The sequence below is a fragment of the Bacillus rossius genome, chromosome 11, assembly GCF_032445375.1.
Source record: "Bacillus rossius redtenbacheri isolate Brsri chromosome 11, Brsri_v3, whole genome shotgun sequence".
Lineage (NCBI taxonomy): Eukaryota > Metazoa > Arthropoda > Insecta > Phasmatodea > Bacillidae > Bacillus > Bacillus rossius.
The window spans coordinates 21,111,744-21,133,237 of record NC_086338.1 but is presented as its reverse complement, the minus strand read 5'-3'; the positions used below and the strand labels follow the sequence as shown (position 1 = coordinate 21,133,237).

Sequence of the window (21,494 nt, the reverse complement as noted above, 5' to 3'; positions counted from 1 at the left end):
TGCAGCAGAGGAATGACTGGTGACATTATTTAATTAAAAAAAAAAAATTCAAATTTAAAATTGTGCCAAAATAATGGTTGGCGGCACACTAACATGTCACAAATAAATATAAAACGTAATATGTGATTCGTAACTGAACAAAAAATTGATTTGATTGTTATATACTTTTTGTTGTTTTTTTATTATTAAACCTAAGGAAATATTTGAAATACGTTATGCGTTAAATTAAATCATTTTAAGAAATTTCTGTACTATATTTTAACTTTAACTTTAATTTAATACGCACCAGGTCTACAGTGGTACGCCTTCAGCATTGGTTTTTATAGCGCGGTTGACTCCACCACATTGCAGAAAATGTAGCTTGGGAATGTTTGCTGTAGGTTGTTCGTATGACCGCAGTGCGGACTGTGACTGTGGCAGGGCACCGGGCGGCAAGAGAGAGCTGACTGCGCCCGCGCGTCCCCGCAGCGGCATGTCTCTGGGCTTCCAGCTGGAGATGCTGAGACACCGGCCGCGCCTGGACCACTTCCTGCAGGCGCGCAGCAACTGAGCAGCCTGCACTCCCCAGCGCGTCTGCTTTACAATACATACATTAGGATATCATTTGCTCCAAAGAAATTGTTTGTTACATAAGTCTCAAGCTTGTTTTTGCATTTATGAAATAAGTTTTTCGAGATAATACTAATTATTTCTTCCGTAAATTGGCGCATAATTTTTTTTATCTTAATAGATGATGCTTTCAAGTATATGTTTTCAAACCATATAAAAAATGCCATGTTTAACAATATGACTTTATTTTGTTGTATCGTTCTTCTTATGTGCGCATTTGATAACGGAAAACTATTTTGGTAACTGTAAACAAAAATTATTACTATTCTAGGTACTGGGATAAAACTTGGTATACATGCTCGAGCAATAAACCAAACTCAGTTTCCTGCAAACACTTTTTTTTTTGTAGTTTAATTGATGTAAATGTACAAATTTAGTAATTGAACATGAATACTAGTGTTCTATCTTTAATAAAAATTTAGAGTTTCGAAAGACATTTTTGTTCTTTTTAGAAAGAAGTTTTAAGCTTAATTCTTGCTCATATGACATATCTTCTTTAAAGTACAGGCCTAATGACGGCATATCTTGCGATTTTTCCAATTTATTTTATTTCCAAGAAGTTAAAAAAAATTGCAGGACGAGCCTTTATACAGCAAAAGTTTGTACTGATGACCATCTTATGTTTACCAAAGTGGCCGAAACTGCAGAAAAATCCCTCACTGCATGGATTGAAACCTCAATTGAACCGTGTATCAGCGGTCATTACCAGTTATTTAAATGATTATAATTTCAACTCTCCTACGACTTTAATGTTACCGTCCAGCACGAAATACATTTGTTTCAGCTGCACTCAAGCATGGTTGCTACGGTTGTGAACAAACAGACCTGAAACTAGCACCACCTTGCGTCCCCGTACAAATGTGATATCGCCTTGTGTCAGATTCCACTTGGTACGTTTTGAAATGCAGAATGGTTACATGAACCTAATTGTCGAGGACATATGTGACACAGTTTTGAAATTTGCGTTTAGCGTTTTTTCAGTTCAATAGTTTTCAGACGTGAAGAACCACCCTGGACATTTTTTAAGTTCTAAATGCGATTATAAATGCATTAAATATATTATATATTAAGCATATGGCAAAAAAAGTTTTTAAAGCTATAAAAATGCGGTTAAAGGCATATACATTTTTAACTTTTATAATTTTTTAATGATTTACGACTTTATTGCTATTATAAACTAAGCCTTTCTAAATATGGGACAGTGGCCAAAATAACTCTCAATTTATTCATGAAATAATTTAGATAAGTATGTAGAATTTTTTATTATGGTTGTAATGCGTCATCAGCAGGAAATGGAAAATAAAAAAAAAACATATGAAGCCAAAGCGATACAGTTCAGAGGCTTATAAAAGTTAAACGCAAAGTGCAAAATTATCAAGTGCCTAACCAATTGTAACAAGGTCTCACTACCAACCTTACACGCCTCGTAATCAATGCAACCTTATCCACGTGAATACGTCAGTGGCATTAATGAAAGTACCTTTTACACACATAAAATACAAAATAATTCAGCTGCATACTTCCTTCACACAATTTTAATTAATTTTCACTTGATTTGTTTTGATTGTTTGTATCATATAAATTTTAAAATTCTTAACTTTTGCAGCTGTAATTTTATACAGCTTGGTATCACTTGAATTCATCCAGTTTTGTGTCATCCCCATAATCATAAATGCTTTTATTTATAGTAAATTTTAATAATAACTACAAATCAAACTTTGTTTAGAATTTTTGTATTATTTTCAGTCAATTTAAATAATTTCCCAATTGTTTGTTTGTTATTCATATCAAAGCAAAACCTAATAATGTACTGTTACTAAAATAAAATTGATTTGTTTTATTGTAGAATGTGTTGTTCCTAAAATTAAAAACAAAGAAACCGTTTTTAACTAAAATTTTCTAGTCATTTAATTTGATTTGTTACAACAAGTTCCTGAATGTTTGAAAGCTTTTTAATTTATTGTGTTTATTATTACCTAATTTTTTAGAAATATTTATTTAAAATCTCATTTAAACTAACAACTGTAACAAAAAAAATTATTTTTAATGCTTTTATAAGAAATTAATTACCTAGACAAAATTGTTAATACATTAATGAATTTTGTTTTAAGTTAAATGAACCATTTTAATGTAACTATTTGTATGCTTTCATAAGAGAAAAAGGATTTTTTGTAAATATATTTTTGTTTGGTGAAATTCAAAATAAAACAAAACGATGGGTACAAATGTTTAACGATATGTCTGTTTATACAACTTTAATTAGCCTTAAATAGCATTATATGCATTTTATAATGTCTCCTTATGAATAGCAAATCACCTTGTATGTGCTTTCATATTTTTGCAGCTTTGTACGTAAATATGTTTTTTTTTTTTTTTTTTTAATTTTGTGCCTTGTTAGAGTATTCTGCTGCAATATTACACCAATAAATTTGTTTGTTGTTTGACCAATTGTGTTTGGTGATGTTTTTGGTGAAAAAAGGTGTGTTTTGATTTGTTATACAAAATTACTTTTTTTCAAATAAGAATTGATAAAATGAAACAGAATTTCCTGTTGAAAATCTCAAAACTCGAACATTTTTAAACATTAAACCATAACAAAATTTTGTTTTAGTTTCACACTGTAACAATATTGTCATTTATTACGCATAAATTGTTGAACAATTTGGTTGGAGGTTTACGTTCATCCAGTAATGATTATAGAATGGAAAATATAAGTGGCCAGTTGCGAACACGAAAAAAAAAATTTCTTTTCGCTTTTCTCTAGCTCTATAAATGAAACTAATCTTTAATACAAGAAATAAATAAAATCCAAAATATATTTATTGGTCGTAGAAGATTTTAATTCATTCTCACAATAAATATGCTGATGCCGAAGTTTCTAAAGTTATTTTATTTTTGTGCGATTTCGTTTATCGTGTTTCATTGCTGCAGTTAAGTTATCTGACTTAGCTCTTGTAGACGCTTCATAGCCAATGTTCTGCAATAGTGGAGGCACTGCAACTTAACGGGAATATACATTGTTCGTAGCATATTCCATGTAATTGTAATCAATTGTTTGTAGATAACTGCATGTGAGAGTCCTTGAAGCCAAACCGTATGCAAGCTGGATTCTTTTGACGTTCTTGTATCTCAGGTTACGTGGGATAAACTTTTATTTTGGAGAACATCCGGCCACAGATTCAACGAACATTAGTGCTGGTTGTATTATTCAATTCTGTACAACGTTAACAGACTCATTAGAGCTGCAGTCATTGAAATAAGTGCATTCATTAAAACCACTGCATGTGTTGAAGATATTCCCGTCTCCCGAGTCGTCAACCTTTTATGTCCCTCCAGCCATCCACTTTGAAACAATGAAAATCGGGTTCCATACCCTTCCACACCGGAACATCAGAATCACCGTAATCATGCCTGTATATTTTAAGCAGATGATTTTGCCATCACCATAAACTTAGCGTCAACGAATTGGAGCAGTTTATATCCATAGCGCAGACGGCTTTCGGTGAAAGGAGTTCTGGGTTTAAGTCCCACAGAAAGTCATTGGTGTCAATACTCGTATATACTCGTATATTGTATATTTTTAATAAATATGGAATGATCATTGATATAATTAAATGAAACAATTTTATCTGAATAACAAGTCAGTAAATTTGGGGAGGTGTGGTTCATTGTTAATAAATATTACAAAGCAGAGACTCTAAAGAAAAAAAATAATAATGGTTATCAAATCACTCATCATTCAATCAGTCAACAAGGGCTCAGTTCCCAACGGACAACAAAGTAATCGAATCACAATTTATGAGCATAATATTTCTAAATACAATTACTTAAAACAATGTATTTTGTCATAGCTATTAATATTAATAATTGTATAGACAAGCAACCAATTATTGAAATAAATGTGTTTTTCATGTACGCCAACATGCGGCAGTAAGTTGAGACAAGCGTACCGCAGCTGCTATGCATAGTAGTATAGTGAGACGCCCAATGGTTCACATATTTTAATGTAAGAGGGTTATTTTTTTTTCAATAATAATAATAATAAAAATAATGTAATAAAAAAAACGGGAATGAATTGGGAAATTATTTTAATGTCAAAAGAAACGTACATCTTTACTCTATTTTTCCACATAATCGCCGTGCAGATTGAGGCATTTGTCGTACCGATGCACCAGCTTTCCAATACCCTCTGCATAAAATGATGCCTCCTGCCTATTCAGCCACTAGCTGCAAAACCCGGCGTTGCCCGGGCTGAACACAGGGTAAAGGGGACCTTTTTCGAAATCAGATGTAGTTAGTAATAAATATCTTCTTAATTTGAATGTCCAGTTTGCAAAATAATTTATATCACTTTCAGATCCCGACAGACGTTCTGTCAGTGTATAGTTATTTACCTGTATATATCTAAAAATTGGTGGTCTGTATGTAGTCTTGACTCTATAAAGCACTTTAGAAAAAAGCTTAAAAAAGAGATTACTAATATTGAAAAGATTCCATTATCTAGCTAATGTTCGGCATGCATTGCAATGCCTCATTCTGTTTTGTTTTGTAATATGTTTGAAGTAGTTACACATATACGAATCATCTATCCATCTCTCTAAACATGTATTTATCTCTTTCTACATATTTATATATCTATGTATCTCTCTATCACTATTTATCTCTTTATATCTACATATTTACATATATACCTCACACTATCTCTATCTCTTCTATATATAAATCTCTATATAGCTCTATACATCTATATATCTCTTTATCTAACCAATTTCATTCTCTATACCTCGCTCTATCTCAACTTATCTCTCTGTCTCACTCTATCTCACTCTGTATATATATCAATATATCTCTGCCTCTCTTTTTTATTAAATAAATTGTGTCATGCGTGCGCACTTAGCCAACAAAAACAGACGAAGTGCCGCTATATAATATGAAGAAACACATTTTTTTGAAACTATTGCAAAAACAGTTATACCGTCTCAGAAACATTCACGGGGATGCGCATAAAAACTCACCAAAATTTCATCGCAATCAGATGAATGGTATAGGAACGCATACGGCACAAACAAACGAAAATTAAAGACATGACAAACGCATCAAACGATGGTGCGTTTAAAATTCAAGACAACTCTATCTATTGACGAAATTAAGAACAAAACTGTTATGAGCGCCTTTATTTTGCTAGCCGCTGCGAGCTCCACTAAGCGGGCTGGTCTCACCAAGGAGAAAAATATGAATTTGCAAGACCTTACTATGTGTATGATCGTGTGGCAGACATAAAGAAATGACACTCACTCACTATTTATATGTCTATGACCTATGATTTTTTCTTTTATAAAATGAAATTAACACTTTTTCACTCCCTTAGGGATGGAATTACATATTAATACGTGGTCTCTGTGTTAATCCAGGCAATGAGCTCACTGTAGGCGGGGAAGGTTGGTCAAGTATTAATTGATCAGCTATCGAACGGGGTTAAAAAATATAAAATTCTATTAAAAATTAGTGGTTGGTGATAGAAGGGTGAAAATTTAGGGTTGTGTGTATTTTTTAATGCCACATTATAAAAAAATAAAAAAAAAATTATCCAAAAATTAAAAAGAAATGTTAGGGGTGGACAACCCTTATCACTTAGGGGTATGAAAAATAGATAGTAACCGATTCTCAGACCTACTGAATATGCATACAAAATTTGATAAAAATGGGTTAGACGTTTCGGAGGAGTATGGTAACTAACACTGTGACACGAGAATTTTATATATAAGATATATATATTCTCAGGCCTCTGGGCGTGGCGCCTCGCGCAGAGACCAGCCAGGTCCTGTTGGGCGAGGCGTGCAACAGGAGGGCAATGCGGCAGTTTCCACGCCACCCACGCCAGTGACTTTCATGGCCTCGCATCGGCCGCCCCTCCCCACCCTAACTCTCGCCATGAAGCGGCTCTCGGCTGCCGTGGCGAGTCCAGATAGCGGAAAGGAGGGTCGAGAAAGAGAAAGAGAGAGAGAAGGGTCGGAAAGGTCACACAAGAAGGTGGGGTAGCAGCGGCCGCTACCTTCCCAATCTGCGAAGTGATGCTCCCCTCACACACGCGCGAAGAAACACTCCGTGGCTCCCGAGCCTCGCTCACAGACGAGCAGTCGTCGCTTCGATGCCTGCATTCTCCGCCCACTCCCAGAGCTGTGCTTGCATCTGCGACCAAGCGCAACTCTGACCCGTCAGACCGTCAAACACGTCTTTGATATTATCTTTGAAAGATTTGTGCAATGGGAGTGCATCACTTGGTCTAAGCTTTTGGACTTACACCATTTCTAAGAATATGTATGTCTGTAGAAGAAACGTCGCTTGTTTCTGTTTTGGAAAACTATTGTGTTTGTTTCGTCTTTTCGTTTTGTCGTGTTTTTGTCTCGTTTCAAATGTTGTGCTGAAATTTTTTGGGTTCATTATTTTTGTGCTGTCATCATTTGTGGATTTTTTTAGTTCTCTTCTGTTTTGGAAAACTATTGTGTTTGTTTCGTCTTTTTGTTTTGTCGTGTTTTTGTCTCGTTTCAACTGTTGTGCTGAATTTTTTGGGTTCAATATTTTTGTGCTGTCATCATTTGGGTTTTTTTTTCGTTCTCTTAGTCCATTTTTCTTTGTTTTTCTTTGTTTGTTGACCATTTTCCTGTTATGGAATATTATGTGGTGTTAATATCCTGTTGACAACAGCAATTTTTTGCTTAATTTTGTATTTTTGTCTTTTGTTTTTTTTGTAGTTTTCTTCTACAGACATACATGTTCTTAGCAATGGCGTATGTCCATATGGTGCAAGGGATTCAGGTAGCAGTCACTAGGCCGAAAGTCATTTTGCCGAAATTACGGCCTAGTGCCTTTCGGCCTAGTGCCTTTCGGCCTAGTGCCTTTCGGCCTAGTGCCTTTCGGCCTACTGCCGCGGTCCCAGGTATTCTGGGTTCGATTCCCGGGTAAGGCATGGGTGTAAAATTGTAAGTGTTCACTTTTGTCTCTAATTTGTCGAGGTCAATGAGACTGTCACACGAAATAGTCAAACTATAAGAAATAATAAGTAAATAAAGGGGCGATGTTTGGCTGGCTTATGACTAAAATAACGGGCAAGTGAAACACTGTTAAAAATAAAAAATAAAAGCGGTCGGAGCAATGAACAGGTAATCAGAATATTGTGGGTACGGTTCCGCCGTCGTTTTTCGTAGAGTGAATGACTCCACGAAAGGTAATGGGAAACAAAATTTATAATTTATTTTAAGCTTTAGTTATTATTATCACTGTCCAATAATCAAACCATGGAGGTAAATCCTTCGCACCAATCATTATATTGATAATTGAATTTATTGATAATTTTGGGAACTTTTCCCGAATATCTAGCTACATAACTACTTTCTAAGATGGCGGACATAAATACTTACTGAAGACTGGGTTATGTGGAACTTAAACTACTTTTAGGATTTTGAACATGACACATCAAATAAATTTAATTTACATAAAATTAAAATATTCAACATTCTAGTATCCAAAATGGTGTCCATAACAAACGAGCCACGATTATGTCATACACGTCAAAGTTTGCAGACATAGCCTAATGTACAACGTTTCTATAATTTAAGAAGGCGACCTTAACAAAATGTGCAAATGTGTTTTTATATATTTTCTATAAAAATTTTATTAAATTAATTTTTTTATGAATTTAAACATTTTTTCAAGTTTTTACAGCATAAAAATTATGAAAATGTAAGATGGCGGCCGTAACGGAAATTGCAACCGTGACGTCATAATCCAAGATAGTGGCCATAGCATCCTTATTGTTATAGTGCAGCTTAGAGCGGGTGATCGTTAGGAATTTAAGCAATTTTTAGGAATTTTGAAGCCGATGGCATTTTATTTCTTCAAAACGGAAATTTTCCCTGCGAAAATGGGATTTTTATTTGGAAATTCGTGTCGCTTTGAGTCAATATTGAGGAATTTTGAGTTTTTTCTGATTCCCAAATGGCGACCGTGGCGTCAGAGTGGTCGGTCACTGACCACATCCAAAATAAACAACTATAAGCCTTTGCCAGTAACCCCCTTTCTACACTTATCCCCTTTTTTTGCATCATAAATTGTCATACAAAATAATGTTTCTTCTCCTTTAATAGTTTATTAAAATAATTTTATGGGAACGACAGTTTTTCTAGTGTCTGTAAAAGTTTGTACGCTGTAACGTTATGTAAACGCCAAGTGTTACATTTAAAAAACTGAACTTGTTATTTGCGATCTAAGTACAAGTTATTCAGCTCCAGATTTGATGGTGATTATCACACTCGGGAAGCAGGTTAACCCATATTTAAGAAGTATACGTGTTTTAGCTATATATTTTCGTGATATTTAAGACCTATATTTTATTGGTTAAATTTTAAGTCGTGAGGATTCTTGGAGAGCATGGGGCGAAAAAATGTGGAGACTAAAATTTTGTTGGAGAGGTTCAATGGCCGAACTATTGGAAGGTGGAATTACTGAATAAGTGATGGAGCCTCCCTTAACGACCAATAAACGAAGCCAAAGAGGTAATTAATTGGTTTCCACGGGCAGAGGAAGGAGGGTTTGCGACGGTTGAACCTGCGCCAACCACGTCGCCCCGTGTCACTTTCCCAATCAGTTACTTGTCCGTGATTGGATAAGCATTTTCCTCCACCGTGTGATGTACGTGCGACTGTGTTCGCTCGTGTTCGCTCTCAAGTGTATACTTCCAGTGGTGTTGATAAGACCACATTTGAGCTGACTCATTAGTCTTCAACACCGGAGTGTATTTAAAATGGTTTTTACTATAATGACAAAAATTTCCCATTTTAGTTCATAAAAATGCCAGAGGCTGAAAATTCCTAAAACTGGCATAAGCATCCATGTCTACAGCCTCCGATAATACTCTTTTATGATTATGACGTCACCGTTGCAACATATGTTACGGTCGACATCATGAAAAACTTAATTTATTATTCGATTTTAATAAAAAAAAATTAAATTTATAAAAAAATCCGAATAATAAAATTTTCATAAAAAATATTTATAAAACATACATTTACGCCCCGGATCTCATTGTGATCGGATCTAAACCGGTGAGGGCAAAAAAAAAAACAGATCATTCCCCACAGAAGCCACCTGCAGACTGACCCCCGCCACTTGTTTCATAGCATATTTATCAATACCTAGTATGATGTCATGTCCGTCATCTTGACACTCCGTAATTTTTATGTTAGAAAATCGAGAAAAAATTTTAAATAAATTAAACAAATAATTAATAGAATTAAATAATAAAAATTTAATAAAATATTACTTAAAAACCACTGTTGCACTTATCATTATGGTCGCCATATTGGATTATATAAATGTTAATAGTTTTATTACGCCCGCCATCTTGTTTGAGTACGATGTCATCGTTACACTTTACGTTACGACCACCATATTGGATCCTATTAATGTTGCAATTCGCGTTACGGTGGCCATCTTGAAAGCCAATAAACGTAATGCTAGAAATTCGGGAAAAATTCTAAAATTCATCAAAAAATTCACTCATTCAAGTAATGATTAATTCGAAACTTAGTTCGATCCATGGTCGATACAAAAAATACTTTTATATAAAATACCGCAATAATGACAGGTTCGAAAATAAAACACCTCAAGTTCTTTCACAAACATAATATTTATTACATAATCTATATTTTACTACAGGATCTCTTGCGAAAGCCATCAATCTTATAAATATTTAGCCCTGCATAAGCGTGAAATAACTTATTCTTAGCTCCAATCGGTTTATACTAGACAGAGACCAACCAGATCCTTTACAGACATAGTACTCCTCTTCTTGACAGATTTTCTGGATACCGTTTTTAACAGTTTGCTTCACATCGTCAGAACTGTAAATTACTGCAGCCGATGTCTTGAATGCACACTTCTTCACTTTGTCATCGAACGGATATGGCTTACATATAAACAGTCCAACAATAAGTTATACTTCAAAGATCACTTTGTTGCTACGTCATCAGTAAACTGATTGATTATGTTCTGTCTGATATCCTCAAGAAAATTACAAATGACTTTCTTCTCACTAAACGTATATAGATAATAGTAGTATTTCAATGTTCCACGAAATGCAGACTGCGCCAAGTAGAAGCCATTATCGTTCACTTGTAATGCTCCGAACACAGTCTTAGTTTTAGTTGCATGTTCAGACGTCATAGCAATCGGTTGCTGCGCTTCTGTTTTTTGGTTGTACGCTTCCGTGTCTCCAATCCAAAGCGAGGAGTCGAAATGTCGGCAGGTAGTTCAGCAGTAGGAGCACAGACTCCAACATTAGATTTTTTCGCATAATGTCATAAACTGTCAATTCAAGTAAACCATTTAGGCACTCATCAGAGCGAAACTCATGCGAGAAGGATTCTTCTTGCATTTGCTCCGCTCATGTCTTCGTGCATCATGGGAAAATGCGAACGACGTATCACAGTAGCTGCAAGGATACCGTAGTGATGAAGACGAGCCTTTCAGACCTATTCCAGATACTAATGTTGCAACAGTAGTACCATTTCCAGGCATACTCTTATGCACATCGATGCATCGTTGTTGCACCGAAACCTTTACTTTCTGCCGCACAGCAGGACCTTTGCATGTCTTCATGTGCGTTTTCATATTATATTTTCTGGCAAACTGCTGATGACCTTTCTCACAAACAAAAATTTTACGGTATAGGTTCTTAACACATTCGCTCTTCTCGTGTCGTTGAGCATTGCTGTTGTTTGAGAAAATCTTGTCGCAGTAACAGCACCGATGTTCCTTAGTTGTTGTCAAATAGCATCCATTGAAGTCTTCATCGAGGTCGTATCGTCGATAGTGGTGGTTTCCTTCACAACCAGCTCTGTATTTATTAAGGTCTCTTCTGGTGGAGGTATCACATATGTTGAAATCTCCTCCAATGTTGACGTCATCGTTGCCAACGGGATCTGCTCCTCCATCTTCGTCGCAGACGTCCAGGTTCCCGTAGACGATGGTACAACTTTCATCGAGTTCGACGTTAAAGTCGGTAAAGATGCCATCGAGTTTGCAAGTAAAGGTATTTCGCGAATTATGCACCAGATGAAATAAACTAGGTGATACTTACACCGTCGACGACAGTAACAAACTGAGCGACCTGCTGTCTAGGACTCCTTTATATACATGCGCCGGATGGAATAATACGCTAGTCAAATCAAGAACAATTTAATATAATACTATAGTCAAAATAACATTAAAAATAGAAGCACCATCAAAAAGGCACCACATTTTGGACGCACCATCAACAAAAAGGCAGCACATTTGGAAGCACCGCCACGAAAAGGCAGCACATTTGGAAGCAGCGACAACGAAATGGCAGCACATTTGGAAGCACCGACAACGAAAAGACAGCTCATTTGGAAGCACCGCCACGAAAAGGCAGCACACTTGGAAGCACCGACAACGAAAAGGCATCATATTTAGAAGCACCGACAACAAAAAGGCTGCACATTTGGAAGCACCGACAATGAAAAGGCAGCACATTTAGAAGCACCGCCAACGAAAAGGCAGCACATTTGGAAGCACCGTCAACAAAAAGGAAGCACTGACAACAATAAGGCAGCATATATTTGGAAGCACCGACAACGAAAAGGCAGCACCATCATCAAAAAGACAGCACATTTGTCATTATCTCCAACATTCATTGGCTCAACTATTCATTGGCTCCAATATTTAAAGGCTCCAACATACATTGGCTCCAATATTCATTGGTTCCATCAGTCTATTGATTCCATCAGTCTAGTGACTCCATCAGTCATTGGCTCCTACAGTCATTGGCTCCAACTGACTTTTGTCTCTCCAACTCCAAAAATATTTGGCTAGAATTCTACTAGTCTAAGAGACTATGAGGCCACAAGGCTACGAGTCTAAAAGGATCTAGCTGGTTACGAGTTATACATGGCTAGAGACAGCATGGCTAAAAGACCGCGTGGCTACGAAACTTCATGACTCTATCTGACAACAATAGCACCATACAGTGGTTATAGTTAATTTATCTCATGCAAAGGTACTTGTTGCAAGTAGTTCCGCTTTTCATCAACAGATGACGCCACATGTTGCTTGCAGGTAAATAATATTTATTTTTTGCTGCATGACTAATTGGCCGTGTGGCTACGAAACTTCATGTCTCTAACTGACTATAATAAGATTATTCAGTGGAATACGTGACTACGGATCTTCAAGTTTACGAGACTGCGAGGCTACAGAGCTACAAAGCCTCTAGAACACGAGTTTACGTGACTACGAGGATACAGGAACTATAACTATATCTTTGCTCATCAATGAGAAGTTCTCAAGCCAAAATTTTATGTACTTTTTGTATTTTTTTGTATTTTTTAAATTATTTTTAATTTTATTTGATTAAAGAAAATGTGTGGCTGTTTTCTCCGTGTGCTTCCGATTATCCATGTCAATATTATGATGTTTTTCTCCGTGTGCTCCTGATTATTCTTGCCAATATTATGATGGTTTTTTCTGTGTGCTCCTGATTATTCTTATCAATTTTTTGATGGTTTTTTCCGTGTGTTTACGATCATTCCTGTGGTATCGGTCAAAGGTCAATGTCACACCCATCCAAGATGGCCGCTGTGTCGACACAATCCAAGATGGCGGACCGTGAGAAATCTGAGAAGAACTAACAGGAAGGACGAACTTCCTTCTCCTTGGAGACTATCGAAGCCATCCATCTTATGCGATCGTTAGTGAGCATCCCGCATCCCGCATAAAATAAATAAATATTATTTAACTGCAATAAACACTTGGCGTCATCTGATGATGAAAAAAGGAACTACTTGTAACAAGTAGCTTTGCATGAGATAAATTAAATCTCAACACTGAATAGTGCTATTGTAGTCAGTTAGAGTCATGAAGATTTGTAGCCACGCGGCTAATTAGTCATGCAGTCTCGTAACCATGCGTTCTGGAAGCGTCGTAGTCCTATAGCCTCGCTATCACATTACCTTGAAGACTTTCAATCGCATAATCTCGTAACCTCATGGCTCGTAGTCTCGTAGTCATGATGTATTGGAGCCTCGTAGACTTGAAGCTACGTAAGCAAGTAGCCTTGTAATCTTAAAACATAATGCTGATGGTGCAGTTGGAGCAAAAGAGAAAATTCTGTCGAAGACAGATGCGGCAATTGGAGCCTTGTAGTCGAGTAGCTTCGTAGTCAAGTACTCATGCAGACTTGTATTCCTCTATCCTCGCAGTCACGTAAACTCTTGTTCTAGGAGCTTCATAGCTCTGTAGCCTTGCAGTTTCTAAAATTGAAGATTAGTAGTCACGTAGTCTCGTAACCTCATGGCTCGTAGTCGCGTAGTCATGATGTCTTGGGACCTCGTATAATTGTAGCTGCTTATTCAAGTAGCCTCGTAGACTTGTAGCTACGTAAACAAGTAGTCATGTAATCTTATAACATAATGCTGCTGGAGTAGTTGGAGCAAACGAGAAAATTCCGACGAAGACAGATGCGGCAATTGGAGCCTTGTAAGACGGGTAGCTACGTAATCAAGTTATCATGCATACTTGCAGTCCTGTATCCTCCAAGTTACGTAAACTCGTGTTCCAGAGGCTTCGTAGCTCTGTAGCCTCGCAGTCTCGTAAACTTGAAGATCCATAGTCACCTATTCAACTGAATGGTGTTATTGTAGTCAGTTAGAGACATGAAGTTTTGTAGCCACGCGACCAATTAGTCATGCAGCAAAAAAATAAAAATTATTTACCTGCAAGCAACATGTGGCGTCATCTGTTGATGATAAGCGGAACTACTTCAACAAGTAACTTTGCATGAGATAAATTAACTATAACCACTAAATGGTGCTATTGTTGTCAGTTAGAGTCATGAAGTTTCGTAGCCACGCGGTCTTTTAGCCATGCTGTATCTAGCCATGTATAACTCGTAACCAGCTAGATCCTTTAAGACATTTAGCCTTGTGGCCTAATAGTCTCTTAGACTAGTAGAATTCTAGCCAACTATATTGTGCTGCCTTTTCGTGGCGGTGCTTACAAATGTGCTGCCTTTTTGTTGACGGTGCTCCCGTTGGCAACGATGACGTCAACATTGGAGGAGATTTCAACAGATGTTATACCACCAGCAGAAGAGAGCTTCATGACTACAGAGCTGGTTGTGCAGGAAATCACCACGATAGACGATACGACCTCGATGGAGACTTGAATGGATGCTGATTTGACAATAACTAACGAACATCGGTGCTCTTACTGCGACAAGATTTTCTCAAACAACAGCAATGCTCGACGACACGAGAAGAGCGAATGTGTCAAGAACCTATTTCGAAAAATTTTTGTTTGTGAGAAATGTCATTAGCATTTTGCCAGAAAAGATGATATGAAAACGCACATGAATATATGCAAATGTCCGTCAAATCGGCAGAAAGTAAAGGTTTCGGTGCAACAACGATGCATCGATGTGCATAAGAGTATGCCTGGAAATGGTACTACTGTTGCAACATCAGTATCTGAATAGGTCTGAAAGGCCCTTCTTCATCACCACGGTATCCTTGCAGCTACTGTGATACGTCGTTCGCATTTTCCCATGATGCACGAAGACATGAGCAGAGCAAATGCAAGAAGAATCCTTCTCGCATGAAGTTTCGCTGTGATTAGTGCCATAAATGGTTTACTCGAATTCACAGTTTATGACATCATGCGATAAAATGTAAAGTTGGAGTCTGTGCTCCTACTGCTGAACTACCTGCCGACATTTCGACTCCTCGCTTTAGATTGGAGACACGGAAGCGTACAACCAAAAAAACAGATGAGCAGCAACCGATTGCTATGACGTTAGAACATGGAACTAAAACTAAGACTGTGTTCGGAGCATTACAAGTGAACGATAATGGCTTCTACTGGCGCAGTCTGCATTTCGTGGAACATTGAAAGACTTCTATTATCTAAATACGTTTAGTGAGAAGAAAGACATTTGTAATTTTCTTGACGATTTCAGACAGAACATAATCAATCAGTTTACTGATGACGTAGCAACAAACGGACCTTTGAAATATAACTTGTGTTTGGACTGTTTATATGTAAGCCATATCCGTTCGATGACAAAGTGAAGAAGTGTGCATTCAAGACATCGGCTGCAGTAATTTACAGTTCTGACGATGTGAAGCAAACTGTTAAAAACGGTATCCAGAAAATCTGTCAAGAAGAAGAGGACTATGTCTGTAAAGGATCTGGTTGGTCTCTGTCTAGTATAAACCGATTGGAGCTAAGAATAAGTCATTTCACGCCTATGCAGGGCTAAATATTTATAAGATTGATGGCTTTCGCAAGTGATCCTGTAGTAAAATATAGATTATGTAATAATTTTTATGTTTGTGAAAGAACTTGAGGTGTTTTATTTTCGAGCTTGTCATTATTGCAGTATTTTTACATTAAATTATTTTATATACCAACTAGTGATCGGACTAAGTTTCGAATGAATCATTACTTGAATGAGTGAATTTTTTTGTTGAATTTTAGAATTTTTCCCGAATTTCTAGCATTAAATTTACGGAATTTAAAGATGGCGACCATAACACAAATTGCAACATTAATAGGATCCAATAGGGTGTTTGTAAGGTAAAGTGTAATGATGACACCGTACTCAAACAAGATGGCGGGGGTAACGAAACATGCAACATTTGTATAATCCAAGATGGCGACCGTAATGATAAGTGTAACAGTGGTTTTTAAAAATTTTATATTTAAATTCGATTATTTAACTTTTTTATGATTTTTAAAATATTTCCTGGTTTTTAACATAAAAATTACGGATTTTCAAAATGGCGTACACGATGTCATACAAGGTCATGATAAATATGCTATGAAACAAGTGGCGGGGGTCAGTCTGGAGGTGGCTTCTGTGCGGAATGATCTGTAGTTTTTTTTAATTTTTTTGCCCTCACCGGTTTAGAACCGAGCTCTCCGAGCTCCGTGCCGTAAATGAAGGTTTTTTTAATATTTTTATTAAAATTTTAATAATTGCAATTTTTTTTAATTAAAAATATATTTTATTTAATCGTATAATAAAAAAAGATTTTCAAGATGGCGACCGTAACATTAATTGCAATGGTGACGTCATAATCCTAAAGAGTCTTATCGTAGGCTGTAGACATGGATGCTTAAGCCAGTTTTAGGATTTTTCAGCCTCTGGCATTTTTATGGACTAAAACGGGGAATTTTCCTTCGAATCGGGAATTTTTCCCTCGAAAACTGGAAATTTTTTCTTAAAACGGAAATTTTTGATTCATTTTGAGCCATTTTTGAGGAATTTTGAGGATTTTTTGAGTCCAAGATGGCTACCATGAAGTCACAATCCAAGATAGCGGACCGGCACTGGCACCACATCCTAAATCCTGTGCCTGTAGCCCCTATTACACACTACTCATTTAATCAAACCAAAGAGGTATTGGACTAGTAAATATTCAGAGCTGCTAAAGAGCTACCCGAATTTAAAGTAACGACACACATTCAACAAAAGAAAAAAAACACACAGTACACACAGGAAATTAAATGAACACACAGTACAGACAGGAAACGAGACGAACACCTAGTACACACACTTGTTTTATTTATTATTCCCGGAAACGCAATTAAAACAATAAAAAAGGTATTTTAGCAAATTTCCGGTACTTTGCGAAACATTATTATGACTTTTAGATAAAAATGGTCACTTGGGTGTTACGTAATGTTTAAGAAGGGTGAGGGGGGTACAGAATAAGGTTACGACGTGTTACATGGGGGGGGGAGGGTTAAAAATCTTAAAAAAAATTGCGTTACGTAATACTTGAACGGCCCCTAATCCAAAATGGTGGCGATATCATTCTCTTCCCTAAGGAATCTAAGCAATATTAAGGAATTTCGTATTTGATGTCATTTTTGAGGACTAAAACGGGAAATTTTTCCTCTAAACGGGAATTTTCCCACGAAAATGGGAAATTTGGAGGAGTTTTGAGTTATTTTTGTGTCCAAAATAGCCGCCGTGACGTCAGAGAATTAAGTCATTGACCCCATTCCCAACCCACAGCTTGAAGCTACACTACTACGGGGGTTTTCAATAAAATTGTTATTCGTCAGACACAAAGTTTGTAGTATTTGAAGTAAATTTTTATTAAAAATTATTCGGGCACAATGTTTTTAATCTTAAAACTAATTTTAGTGCATGTACTGAACTAATATCTTTGGTTCAAATTTAAAGTCAAATACTAGTTTTGTAAAGAACTATAGACCATAAATGGTTTTATGTTTTTTACTATATGTATAATTTTTCGTCGTGCACACGCTTTCAAAGTTTTTGCAACAAACTCTGACACAGCGGACAGCAAGCACACACTCTTCATCCTCGCTTTCGCTTTTCTTCGCCGGATGCCAAACTGCGAAGTAATATTTCATTTTTTTCCCTGCCGCAAGTCTGCGCTCTTGTGCCGAAGATTAATTGCGAGCTCTTTAATTCCTTTTCAGTTCCCGGGGAAAAGAAAGTCGGGCGCTTCACTCCGAGTTGAAGATGGCCGACAGTGACGCATAAGGCCGTGAAAGCACGAATAATGCTTTTCAATGTGTTCCCGCATCTGTCCCAGAAGTCGTGCAATTGATTAACTTCGCTCCTGTTCAGCAGCAAGTTTGCGCAGAGACTCTGAGACTAACCCACAATTATTTTACAAATTCAAATTTGCTTTATTCAAAAGCTTCACTAAATTAATTTTCATCACACTGCTTTTCTGTATGTATTTTTAAAGGCCGAAACTATTTTTCATTCGGATTATGATTATAATTTCCAACAAAGAAAACCTTCAGTTTGTGCATTTTACTACACAAGAAGGCGACCTGTCATGGCTTAAGAAAGGAGATGAACTATGTTTTGTAAATCATTTTCTAATTTAATCGACCTTCATCCTAATAAATATTACATTAAAAACATTTTTAAGTCTCGTGTGTATGTTTACGGAAAGTTACGGTATTTTTTCAACGAAGAATGCCCCACAAATAAACGAAGGTATTTTCGTAGCTATAAATTCCTAGATTTTCGTAGCAACTACGTCAAATTCAAACTTCCGTCCTGTGTACTGTTATAAAATCGGTGAAACTTCAGGTATAAAAAAAAAATTGTGTTTGGTCTAGAATTAATAATTTATGAGAGTTTTTTCAACACAAGTTATATTTTTCTTTGTTCATCACGAGAGTATTCATAAACATTTTTTTTTAATTTATAAAGATTACAATAGTATATTAAAACAGACATTTTCAAACCAGTACTATTGTTAATTTAAAAGTGAAATACTAAAAAAATTCACAAAGCATGTCTGGGTCGCACGCAGTGAAACAGATACAATTCTGTTAAAAGTTGCATATTTCTTCGTTGCAAAAGTTATTACATTATACTCTTTATTTCACGCATTTACGTAAAGTAGTTCTTACGGGAGATAGTCCACTCTGTGATCGGGAGAACGTTGGTTCGATTACACACATGAGCAGAAAATGTTCTTTTACTTATTTAGGTCAGGTAGGGTAATATGTAAACAGTCTTTAGTGAAGCTTGCTGGCATAGATTAAAAAAATAACAAGACTAACACATAATTTGTTTCTTGTATTAAAAAAATGTGATAATTGTTTACGCAATGCATTGCACTACCCTTCTTTTATATGCCGACAAACCTTTGTCTCACCGGTAGTTATAAATAAATCTAATTCTGACACTGGTCAATTTCTTCCCATATCTCATTCTCTAGTTTTGTATACAGATAGAAAATAAACTTGTCCACATAATTTATTTAACTTTTATAACGTCTTTTCGGTATGATAAAAGTTTATATAACCCGATTAGATAAAACCGTTTAACACGTGGTCCTCCCATACATTCGATTCAATGAAAATTGATGCGAACTCCGACTAGGTCTTCGGACTGCGTTCCTGACATATAAATGTAATACGTAATAGCCCGTGGCTTCTATCGTACAAATATTTTGATATTTTAGATATTTAACATTGTATGGAAATAATATGATTATTTACAAAAGTTAAATATAAATAAATATACACAACATTATATCAGGTGCACATAAGATTTGATTCATAATAATGTTTAACGTTGAAATTCCTAAAGTATTAATGCTTTTCACATAATTTGAATTTAAAATTTTGAATTATTTTAAAACACAATACGTTAAATTTTATGTAAATTATTTATGCTCAATTTTTTACTTTTCGCTAGATTGGTTTCATACATTCGATTTTTTTTTACCGTAAATGCAAACTTACTTAATTATTAACTTTCTTTTGGTAAAGTTAAAAAAAAAATGGTTATAACAATCTTCGTAACAATTTGTGGTCAGTTTCTTTCGCCTCTCACTTTTTATGCTTTAGATATACCTAGATATAGATTTGCACATTTTTTTACCCCCTTTGCGGTCGAATTAAAAATAAACACAGTACTTTACTCTTTATGTAACGAAGTTATACATACTCAGTTGTTCACCTACTACTTATCATTTTATGTAGATTAAATATTCTCGTATAAAACCAATTATAACAGTTGTTTTATCCCATTTATCGTAGAAATGAGAGAAATAGCAATACCAATTGACGTTTAACATTATGTGAAGATTTCATGCTAATTTTCTTACCTTCCAATTGATTTTCTTCAATAAGATTAATTTCTATATTTAAAACTAATACATATTATATTCCCTTTACTGTTAAATCTCTATAAAATTTAAAACATATACGTACAAATTTTTTTTATTACCCCTTGATTCGATTCAGGGATATATATATATTTTAAGAAACTGTCTACCTCTTTTCACCCACTGAAAGTTCAAAATTTTTAAATAATAAAAATGCAGTACGAAACTGTAAATGGAAGTTGTTCATTAATAATTTCTTACCTCTCAAGTAGTATATAATAGCCGGAGCTGCGGCAGGATGCAGGATGTGGTGCTTGGTGCCGAGCCACATCTCTGATTCTGACGTCACGGCGGCCATATTGGATGAGCGTAACGGGACATAATGTAACGGGACACAGCGTAACGGGACAAGTAGATCGCGGCAGCCATCTTGGAAATTGAAATTTGACCTTGACCTTGAAATTTGACCTTGCCATTGAAATTTGACTTTGTCCTTGAAATTTGACTTTGTCTTTGTCGACCATCATGGATCCGACATTTTATGTTCAGTACATGCTACCAGGAGCTACCACCTGCCGGAGTACACCATCTTGTGTGTGTACTTGTATTATGGAGTACATTACCATCTGGATAATTTTATTCTAACCCACTACAGTGCAGTAATCATTTATTACCAAAGTGCCCCCGCCATTTTGAAATTCGACCGCCATCTTGAAATCATGTAATAATGTAGCTAGAAAAGCGGGAAAAAATCCAAAATTCATTAAATAAATCACTCATTAACTTACATATTGATTCGATTCGCTCCAGTCCTTGGTTCGATCCCTGAATGATGCAAAACATTTAATTTTATATAAAAAATAATAATTTCAATAAACCATGTTCAAAATTCTTAAAGAGACTTTAAATCCTCTACTACCATCATCCTATCAGACATCAAGACCACCATATTGGAAATTCGTAATTGTAATGCTAGAGATTAGGGAAAAAGTTCAAAATTCATTAAATAAATTTGTAATCTATATACTGATTGATTAGATCGACTAAGGTCCTTGGTTCGATCCCTGACCGATACAAATCAACTTTAATTTTAAAAAAGTACCAGAAAAGTGTAAAGTTCGAGAAATAAAACACCTCAAAGTATTTTACAAACATAATATTTATTACACAATTTCTATCCTACTACAGAATCAC

The 21,494-nt window shown here is 35.8% G+C and overlaps 1 protein-coding gene across 2 annotated transcripts in view; it reads left to right on the top strand.

Moving 5' to 3' along the window:
• LOC134536685 (RING finger protein nhl-1) overlaps positions 1-6,186 on the top strand; it is a 382,369-nt gene extending 376,183 nt beyond the window's left edge. Inside the window, exon 9 of one of the 2 annotated variants that reach the window (XM_063376533.1) lies at positions 421-6,186. In XM_063376533.1, the coding sequence (XP_063232603.1) occupies positions 421-550 (130 nt within the window). In that variant the 3' untranslated portion in view covers positions 551-6,186. Of the gene's footprint in view, positions 1-380 lie in introns of both variants that reach the window. The other variant, XM_063376534.1, reaches the window with a different exon arrangement.
• The last annotated feature ends 15,308 nt before the right edge of the window (positions 6,187-21,494 follow it).